General features: G+C 49.7%; 1 protein-coding gene across 3 annotated transcripts in view; it reads right to left on the minus strand.

Moving 5' to 3' along the window:
- Positions 1-9,587, minus strand: part of ABTB3 (ankyrin repeat and BTB domain containing 3) — a 174,736-nt gene extending 165,149 nt beyond the window's left edge. Inside the window, exons 1-2 of one of the 3 annotated variants that reach the window (XM_054386587.1) lie at positions 8,811-9,587; positions 8,609-8,738 (exon numbers count right to left, since the gene is read on the minus strand). In XM_054386587.1, coding sequence (XP_054242562.1) covers positions 8,609-8,738; positions 8,811-9,587 — 907 coding nt within the window. Of the gene's footprint in view, positions 1-8,608 lie in introns of all 3 variants that reach the window. The other 2 variants (XM_054386586.1, XM_054386585.1) reach the window with 2 other exon arrangements.
- Between the last annotated feature and the right edge of the window lie 1,184 nt (positions 9,588-10,771).

Below are 10,771 nucleotides of genomic sequence, written 5' to 3' on the forward strand. Positions count from 1 at the left end.
ATCTCTGAAATCTCTCTCCTTTCTGTCAGCAGCAGCACCTCCCACCACAGGAAGCATCAATCCCCAGGCACCTGGCCTGCCTTGCAGGTGACAACTTGCCTTGCTACCAGCCAAGCCCTCTGCTTTCAAAGAAGCTAAGTTGCTTCACCTGGGGCAAAGGACTTGCAGCCTGGGCATATGGATTTCTGTCCCACAACCTCTATTTTTCCAAATCCCTGCCAGACAACATTCTGAAGAGAAGTTTGCAAGGTTTGCTCAGCCCTCTACAAGGAAAAGCCAACCTTCCCCAACTCTATCTCCTCATTCATAGCCAAACACTATGTATTAGGCCAAAGACACTATACCCCAGCAGTCTTTATCCAAGACTACCACGGGGGCAGAGAAACTGTGAAACACTGCAGGATGCAAAGTTTCCTCCAATTATGTCAATGCGTTGAAAATGCAAATGTGTTCACCATATTTCTGCTGCAACTCCAGCCCTGTTCACTTCCCCCACCTGGGAGCAGTATTTCATAGCAGTGCAATTTAAAACCAGGGTGTTTTTAATGTTAAAGCCTCAGACTCCCACAGGTCCAGGTGCTACTCCACAGCACTTGAGGACAGAAATATGGTCCGTGACAATGCCTCTTCTCTAATCTTCTTGGGGGTTCCTTTCCTCCTGCTCACTCATGAGCCTGTCCTGAGACCTTCATGACTGCGTGAAGTCCCTGTGCTGTTCACATGAGCAACATCTATCCATGTTAGGGCTCTGGGAGAAGGCTGTGAATTTGCTGACCTAAAGGTATTACCTGTCCCTCCTGGCTCAGCTGCAACGCCTCCATGCATTCCTATCTCCTGGAGAGCATCCCACCTCCCACACATCCTGCAGCACTGATTCCTCCCTGCACTTTCGCTTTCATCAGCCTTACAAGACCAGAGGAGAAAGAGGTTATGCCTGCCTCCTGAGCTTCCATCTACCTTTTGAAAGATCCTAGCACTAACACCCACTACTGACTGCCTTATGACAATGGCAGGAAGAGCCCAGTCCCCAAGTGTCATGCCAGCAAAGTTCCCACCCAGCAGATCTGTTATGCTGACAAAAGTCCATCCAAACACCACCGTACATGTAGATTTACACCAGGTCTGTGTGACAGCCACCCAGACCAGAATCTGGCCATTTAACACAGTGCTTGTAAAAGGCCTGGAACTGACTGGGGCGTACAAGCCCTTCCTCCATTACCCAGCTCAGTTCAGCAGGGGCACAATTACCTGTCCTGAGGCCTGTTGATACAAGTGATCTAGTTTTCTTCTTATTTCTTACTACCAATCCAGTATCATTTAACTCTAAATAAAATCATTTTATTTTCCTTGTCACTGACAAGCCAAGAGAATCTTAGTGGGAAACTGCAAGTATCCCCAAGCACCTATCTTCTCAGCCCCCAAGATGGTCCATGTGTTTACCACAGGATGCCAACAACCCTCTTACCATATTATAAAACCTCCTGGGTTGTTTCCAGGAACAATTACACCAAACATTGGTAATGCTTACTAGGAATTGAGTGTACAAATCAAGGAAGATACAGTACCATCAAGATGACAGGCACCACTTGAACAGAGCCTGAGAAAATGGTCATAACTCAATGAATTGCTGTGCAACTTCCTCCTCACCCACAAACTGCCAAGGTAAGGGAGAGGGATGATTCCAAAGCATCCATTCAGGTTAAATTAAAATAACTGAGACAAGCCTCTACAGCATCAGCAAGGTATCAGCACAAATACCTGTACCCCATGCATTCTGCTGAATTGATCCTCACCAATGATGGTTCCTTGTTCTTCAACTGCTACCAGCAACATACCCCTCACTCCCACTATTAAAACAAGCCCACAGGTGTCTTCTCACTGACTCATTTCACCTGATTTGTGGCCTCCTCTCTTCTCTTTTACCACAAGATAGAGGTACTTTGCGCAAAGCAAAAGAAGTCACTGACCACCAGATTATATCCATCTCCTCACAGCCTGTAACAGCAGGACAGCTGTATTGCCTTCTGGGAAAATGGGAAGCCATGTGCAGATAGACAGATGTGGTCACAGCGAGCCCCTGAAAGCAAGGACAGATTGAGAGCTGCATGTAGGGCTTCAGCTGGTATAGCTCTCCATATCGTCTTTCTTTTCAGGCTGCCCAAATGCACAGCTCTGGCAAAGTAACCAAAGGTTAGGCTTGCTCTAGGGTATTTTGACCCCATCTGTAGGTATTTTTAAAATCTTTTAAATTTAAACTAGGTGCATAACAATTATAATTACACATTTATATGGAGATGGTGCAGTTAAGATGCTTTTGGTCAGGAAGAAAACAAGGACAAGAGCAAAGGAAGAAAAAAGTCCCTGCTTTTTTCTTACACTAAAACAGTTGGGGCACAAGAAAACACCCTGCAGCCACGCATGGGTGTGCTGACACAGAGGGACTGTGAGGACAGCACCGCTGTCAGAGGTGGACACAGTGCTGCAACTGGGAGGAGACTGGAAAACAATCAGGCACTGATGCACACCATGAAGATCATACAGATCTGAAAGACAAGAGCACTGGAAAAAATCAGCCCACAGCAGCGAGCAGCTGCTTGTTCCTCTGCCCAGCAGCTAATGCTAATACTTGATGTTAAATCAGATAAGAGAAGCAGTCCACTGTCAACTAGGCTCCAAGTATCCACCAAGGTGCCTGTGAGCATGCAGAAAGCAAATCTGCCCAGGGACACAAACAGCAGTAGTGCTGCTGCTCATTATCCCCACAGCAAGAGAGCACATCCTGGTGACGAGCTTCCTCATCCATCCCCTCTTTGCTTTTTCTGTACAGCCTCTACTGGGTCAGCAATAGACCTCTTCTGGGTGGAAGCTGCTAGTTTCAGTAAGACTTCTGAAAGGAGCTGCCACTTTTTCTGCACCAGAGGAAATTACTCCAGAAAAAGGATTTAATTCTCAGCACCCATGCACTCCAGGAAACAGCTCTCTTCTCCTCTGGTGTAATCTAAATGGGAGTGGCATTCTCTTTTCACACCTTCATAGGAGGAAAGGCAAGGGGAAGACCATAAAGCTTTCTCCTCTGGCTTCTGAGAGATGAGAACCAGGCCCCTTGTCCAAAACAATGAAGAAAAGGCTTTGCCTGTAGATGTCCCCAGTTAGTGCACCACTGGGTATTTACTCTGGACTATGTGGAAGATTTTTGACTGAAAACCAACATCTTGATTCAATACAGGCTGCACAAACAACACCACATTAAGCAGCTATGGAAGCGACAGCATTTGCAGGAGGATTAGGGAAAAATGCAAAGCTGCCCCTAACACTCACCTGCACTGTGTGTCACCAGCTCAGAAAAGAGCTGAAAGACTACCATTCAAAAAAAAAACAAACAAAAAATCCAAACAAACAAAAAACCAAACACAAACAAACAAAACCAACCAAACAAAACCAAACCCAAACAAAAAACACCACAACCAGGAACCTGATACACTACTAAAACTGAACTGTTATTCCCCTAACATGCTCCTTATATTTACAGTCATATTTCCCAATCACAAGTCCAAAGCCTCACTTACATCAGAAAATAAGTGGCATAGCTGCAGCCCTAAAAGTCCCTAGTGAGGCCACAACTATAAGTGCTATTAAGGTACTTTCCTTACAGCATGATGAAGGGAATACTTGTATTAGCATACATCATCTTGATTATTCTAAGTGTTTCTGGTATAACCATTTCTGGGATTTTTATTTTTTGCTTTACATTATACTCATAACTGAAATAAATTATATGAATAAAAATGACCAGAGGGAAACAAACTTTCATCAACCAGTCCGTCAAACCACAACCTCCCACTGTGTCTCTGCTTCCCAGTTCCACCATTGATCCTTAATCCTCAAAAAGCAACAAAGGTCTACAACAAGCACATACACACATTGAGCATCCATCCGTCTCACTCCTGCCAACACAAGATGTTCAAACAGCCCACTCCATTCCAGGGAAGAAGCATGGTTTCCCCACTGCCATCATAGCTCCCACTAGTGTCACTGGCCACAAGTCATGACCAGGAACAACCTCTGCCTTTCAAGAAGTGACTCTCCCTCCAATCTGAAGAGGTTATTAATCCACCACTTGTTTGGAGAGGCTGTGGAAGTTTGCCTGGGAGGTTGTTGCACCACTGCTGATATCCTTTGGGCAAGGGACTCAAGCACCCAGAAGCAGATGGGGAAAATGGAATAGCAAAGACCCCTAAATATAACATACAGGCACATAGAAGAAACTTCAAACTGTACTCCAATTTTATTTTTTTTACTAGCAAAAGATAAGATTCAAATATAATGCGGGGGGAAAGATGTTCTTAAAACTGCAGTTAAAAAAAGTCCAATAAAAAGGCATGAAATTCCATTTGTGCCCAAATACTCCTCTATCATCCTAGCTGAAATAAGTTTTCAATTGATCTTTCACGTTGCCCCTAAAGCCATAATAGGATCATGAATGGTTCAATTACAATAAAAAGCAGAGAAGTAATACAGATAACAGTATGCTTGCAAGAAAGGGAAGTGAATGGTCTCTATATACACACACATATGTATACATACATCTGAACGTATGTACCAGAACTCAAAAGCATTAATTCATTTGGTTAAGATCTGTATATTGGAATTGTTTATTTTCTTGGAGTCCCTCGAGCTCACCTGGATTAGGGGATGAGGCTGAGGTTAGACTGAGGTTAGCTGACATGCCAGCCAAGCCTGACCTAATCCTGGGCTTCTTCCTAGTTGTTGTGTCTTCCCCTCCACATAATATTAAGAATGAGAGAAGAAACCGCAGTGACACGGTTGGGTTCGAAAGAACATTTAGTAGCTGTACACAAATAGGAGGCAGGATTGTACATGCAATGCCTGGCTCCTTGGCTGACTCCCTTGTGGCTTCTGCCCTTCTCACCATGAGTTCTCCCACGTAAGGAGACCCCCAAGACTGAAACAGGAACAGACCGTTTTCTAAACTCTGTATTAATCTAAGAGTTGCCTAACACCATTGCTCCATCTGGTAAAAGAGGACTTCTGTAATACAGCGTTGGTGACTTTGAGCTGCTTGGACCTAGCATCCAAACATCCCCTGTGAAAATTAAATACATGGACTTTCTTCTACAATTTACACTGGCTCCAAGAACTGGGGAAAGTTCCTAGTCATCTCAAATCTGGCTCTCAGATCTGGCCTAAAAGTAGGGGGTTGATGAGCAATAAAGAAACTAAAATAATGTAGCTTAAACCACAGAGGTGCCAGCTTTTACTGCCTTTCATTGAGTACACAATATTTTGCTCCCACTACTTGCAGGGAAATAGTGCTCTGCACGACTGTTATTGGATGTAAAATGTGTACTATGCTGTTCAGATGGAGCTCGTAATTGAAACATTCAAGCACCACTGAAATCCCAAACGTAAAGTTTTTAATTTTCATTCAACCATGACATTAAAATTCTGGTTGTGCAGAGAGAGAAAAAAAAATTACTACCTCAGAGTGCTTTTAAGGTCTGTTCTTTCAGATGTAGTAACTGAGATAAGCTCAGCCAAGATGCCAACAGCTGCTGGCATACTCGAGCAACTCACTCCCAGCACTACTGCCTGCTTCACCTTTGTCATTCCTACCCCCATCCTACGCAAAAGGGTTATCAAAAGGCTTATCAAGGAGATGTGGCCTACTGCCTGCAATGTGCAAAGTAGTGCCACCACCTTCATCCACATGCCTTGAACTCTGCACAAGGAAGGAACAGGCACCTGTTGGAGAGCAGGACTCTGGTGGAGGCAAGCTGTCCAAGCTCAGGCCAGGTGTACCCTGGACAAGCCCAGCAGGCACCCACCAAATGAATCAGTTCAGACATGTTCTTTGTCTGAAGGCATGTGACCATCATTTACAGAAAGGAGGAGGTTATCTTGCAATCTTATTCAGCAGCTTCCAAGATGACTGGATGTGATGCCACCCTAAAAAACCTCAGCTAAAACCACTGAATGATTCACACATCTGACAGGGAAGCCCTGAAAGCATGGTTTGTGTCTTGCAGATCCTCAGACTGTCTTCCCCAACGCTGATGTTCACAAACTACTAGAGCAATCTCAGACTACATCAGGCACAAACTCACGTTTCCTGAATGCTTACATCCCATGATCTTCATGAGTTGTCTGTTTCACTGTCATGATAGAATTTAAGACACTGAATTTAGCCTGGAATATCTTTTTAAGGTTTGATATTCACCTGCCTGGGAGACACCACCTGTCCCCCCAGAAAACTGTCTGCAGATAAGGTACTGCCAGGAGGTCTGCTTTTGTACTGCTTTGTTTTCTCCCACTTTGCTCAAATTATATTGACCATGGTATCTCCAGAAAGTACCCTGCCACCCTGTTCTCATCCACATCTGATAGACCAAATCCACTGATTTCAGTGCCTATGTGCCCACACGCCACCCAGCTAGGGAACTACACCTTGATTTATTGAACCCCCAAGAGTATGATTCTTCTCTTGGAGTACTGCAAAGATGCAAGGAGATGTCTGCCACCTATTAAATTGCTTTACCACAGTGTTTCAAGTACTGAGTACAGAGGAAGGATGAACTTGTGGTTCTACCACTATACAGATGTAGCTTCCAGCAGTCCTAGCCTCCTACCACACATTGTCCAAATAGTTTCAAGCAGGTCAAATAATGTCTTGCATCAGATTTCCCCACCTTTTAAGTGTCTGGGAAGGAAACATTTGCATGGAGCACTCAGACATCAAAATGGTGAGGCCTATATAAACAGATACATATCTCACTGGTGAAGAGACAGGCTGATGTGTTTAATAGTTTATAATGGCTGTTTTAGTTACCATGAAAGTACTTAAGAGCATGCAACCCATTCTTGGATTAAATCTAAATAAATGTGAACAGCAAAAAAATTGGTTTTTATCACTAGAAGGGCTGACTTTTGTTTGCACCTGTAACTCTAAGCGTATATATAATAGGATGTCAAACTACTTATTAAAAGACACTAAAAAGGCAAACAGTGGTACAGTCATTTGCATAGAAAGCATAATGACACAGGGAGAGATGAAAATAAAATGGACAACTTGCTAAGGTCTTGTTCGAACATCTTAGACAAATGCCATTTGCTCGACTGAAGGCTGAGCTACCAAGACCTGTGCCAGGTGAAGCTACAACAAAATGGAGGCAAAAACTCCAAATTGTGTCCCTGGAAGGGAGATAAATGGGGGTCAGAATGAAGTTAAGTCAAAACAACCGAGCTGATGCAGAATGACTTGAGAGAGCCGCAAAACAAAATGAAGGGCTCCGTAGCAGCCTGCACAGCCAGTGCTGCAATGTCAGAAACGCAACACAGTGCCATCTGAAACCTACAGGCACAGCACTGGCACTTCAAGGTAAAAAACAACAGTGCCACTCCTGGGGAAGACGTGGCTGTCTGCAACAGTGCTAGAATAAAGCACAAGGGTCCTACAACACATGCCCCTCACAGCAGATGCATTTTGAAGGAAGGTTCAGAAGAGCCTCTGGGGAGGACATCCACATCTGGAGTAAAAGCACCAGAGGAATATAACGGAGCTGCATCTCTGTACACCAGGGAGAAGGGTTTGTCCCCTTCTTTCGCTCCTGCCTGGCATTCCCCTTTGGGTCTTATGGGAGAGAAGGTGTCTTAGCACAATAGATAATTAGCTGTAACGCACCCTCCGTGGCTGTAACAACTTGACAGGGCTTATCTGTAGAGCTGATCTAGGCTTCCAGTTATCCTTGTTCTCCCAGTTCCCCTTTCCTCTCCAATATTTGCATCTCAGCTTGACACGCATTTTGTATTTAAACTTAACAATAAGTGTTTGCATGTGCCTGTGCGCGCTTAGGAGACTGTAGGAAGAAAACCATCCGATTTTAACTCCGATTCCCTGAAATGCCTCTTGTTCCATTTTCCCTTTCCTGACAAACAGAGGGAGCTGAAATAAGAAACGTCAAGATAGATCCTGCTCTACCGAAGGAGAACTCATTAAAAATATTGGACCCTTCATTTAAAAAGAAAGAAAGAAAAAATCCCCAGGAAGTTGATGCATCACCGTCTTGCATCTGTGTCAAGCTCTGGGTAAACAAGCAGCAACATGAATGAAATCTGTCCAGAAAGACTGCATTTCATCGCCAACCACGCAGTCTCGGGCCAAACCACTGCATATGTAACAAAGTTTGATCTCGCTTGCGAGCGCTCAGCTGCACTTCTGCCATTTCCTGTGGAAAACTGAGGCTCTGGACGCTGTCTATCACCTCGCCAACACTCCTGCCAGCTGCCCCTGCACACGCACACAACGTTCCGCAGGCAGGCAGCCCCGTCAGAGCCAGGCAACGATGGTCGGTAGCTCCCGCCCCGCGCTCCGGACCGGGCACCGCCGGGCAGGGGCAACCCCTCCACGCTGCCTGCTCCTCCCGCACCGCACATCCCGGCGGCGCGGCCCCGCCGCAGTCCCGCACATACCCGGCGGCAGGTGCCGCTGCCCGTCCTGAGCCCGGGGGAAACAGACAGGCGCCCACTCGCCGCCGGGGGAGGATCTCGCCCCGGCGCAACAGGTGGTCGGCGGCGCCCAGTCCCGCCCCGCGGCAGCACTCACCGCTGGCGTTCTTGCCGCATATGAGGTGTTGGTAGGGCTGCAGCAAGCCCCAAAGCTCGGGGTCGTTGTTGACAGTCTGCTCCAGTGCCTCCAGGGTGAACCGGGGAGCCTCGCCACCCTCCTTCTCCTTCTCCGCCGGGCTGGTGGTGGCTGCGGCCGGGGGACGACCAGGCGGCGGGAGCGGGGCAGCGGGGCCGGCCAGCACCCGGGCGTGGATGTCGCGGAAGAGGCTTTCGGTGCCGGCGGTGAGGTAGATGGCGGCGTGCTCGTGGATGCGCAGGGCCACGCGGCTGTCCACCATCCAGCGGTAGAACTTGCCCACGGAGAAGGTCAGCCCGCACCGCGCCGACTTGCCGCGGCTGAAGCGGTCGCCGCCGCTGCTGCTCATGTTGTAGAGAGAGAGGGCACCGAGGGCGGCCGCCGTGCAGCGGGCAGCCAGCGTCCAGCCTAGGACTATCTCCATGGCGCTCCGCACCTCGTGCTTCGTGCACTTTGCAAAGCGAAGGCTCAGGCGCTGCGCCTCCCGGGCGATGCGCACCAGCGCCCGGCTCACCAGCGTCGAGAGCCGCGCCGCCGCATCCCGGCTCCCGGGGCTGGCGGCGGCGGTGGTGCCCGGCGCCCGCGGCTCCCGGCGCGGCGGCGGCAGCAGCAGCGCCTCCACCTCCTCCAGGCTCCAGGGGACCTCCTCAAGGTCGGGCAGGAGCCGAGCGCACTGCTGCCCCGCGCAGTCCAGCACCTCGGAGTCTTCCGCTAGGACGGTGTTGACAGTGTCGAAGCTGTTGTGCCGACTGTGCATGGAGTCAGTTAGGTGCGGCCAGCAGCTTCCTCCATAGGGGTACGCGGGGTGCGAATCCGAGCAACACAGCGACAAGTTGGAGGAGCGCACCGAGTCCGCCGCGCCACCATACCCTGAGTCCAGCGTCAGGTCTTCCAGCGTCCTCACCGCCGTCTTACCTCTCCGGGCCATCGCTGCACTTCATGCTGCACCCGCGGGACCCGGGCGGGGAGCGGCTTAGAGGAAAGCGGGGGTGGACAGAACAGCGAGGGGGCGCGCCGAGACCCGCCGGCCGCTCCACTCCGCTTCGCTTCGCCCCGTCAGCCGCAACGTGCTGCCGCCCTGCTCCGCCAGACGCCAGCGAGGCGGTAGCGCTGCCCGTGCCTTACTGCCGGCCACAGCCCGACTCCCGCTCCTGCACTGCGCCTCACCGCCGGCCCGACACCGCACCGCAGCACAGCAGCGCCGGCCAGCCGGCGCGGAGGGGCGGTGCGATGCAAAGTGATCCGGCATGTGGCCAATGGGACTGCGAAGGGGGCGGGGATATGCAAATAAACGTTCCCGGCGGCCAATGGGGCGGTGCCCTGCCCCTGGCGGCCCCTCCTGTCGCCTCCGCGGGGCGCGGAGCAGCGGCGAGGAACGGCGTGCAGTGCAAAGCAAGCGGGGGGCGCGGTCCCACCCGGCGCGGCTACACGGCTATCCTTGTCCCTGGCGCGTCCCGGTCCCGCCCGCGCCCCGCGGAGGTGCAACACTCTGCTGCCAGCGCCAGGCCCCCGCCAGGCTGCATCCTGCGCGCAGGCAGGACCTCGCCGTCCAGTCCCGAACGCGGAGATTTTGCGCGCTGCGAAATCAAGACACGTTAGTCCAGCGTCTGCCCGACGGCATCGCTGACAGCCGGGTGAGGAGCGAGGCTGGGGTTGGAGTGCGGCCTCCTATGTCCCCACGCACCCCACCTCTTCTGTCCCTCCCTGCTGGGAACAGCAAGATCTGGGGCCCGTTTCTGTTGCATCCACCACCACCGTTCCTGCGTCACATAAACTGGATTCCCGTTCCAAGCCTCACTGGTTTTTCACACCAGCAGTTTCCTGATGTTGCCGTAAACAAATGGAAGGCACCACAGGCGCACAGACAAGTAGTGTGAGACAGTCAAGATGTTTTGAAACCAAGCAGAAACTGCCACGTAACAATACCAGGCATCACTGGACTCAGGAAGAGCAATTTCCAAATAATTAAATCTAATAAAGGTTCAGACATCCATGAAATTAACCACCTCGGTGTCACAAAAGATCTGACAAGATTTGTGTTGGGCTTAGGGTACATTTCCTATGCACCTTAAGATTCATTGTTCAATATTTGGACAATTTATCCCCAGCTTG

The sequence above is a fragment of the Indicator indicator genome, chromosome 14 (genome assembly GCF_027791375.1).
Source record: "Indicator indicator isolate 239-I01 chromosome 14, UM_Iind_1.1, whole genome shotgun sequence".
Classification (NCBI taxonomy): Eukaryota; Metazoa; Chordata; class Aves; order Piciformes; family Indicatoridae; genus Indicator; species Indicator indicator.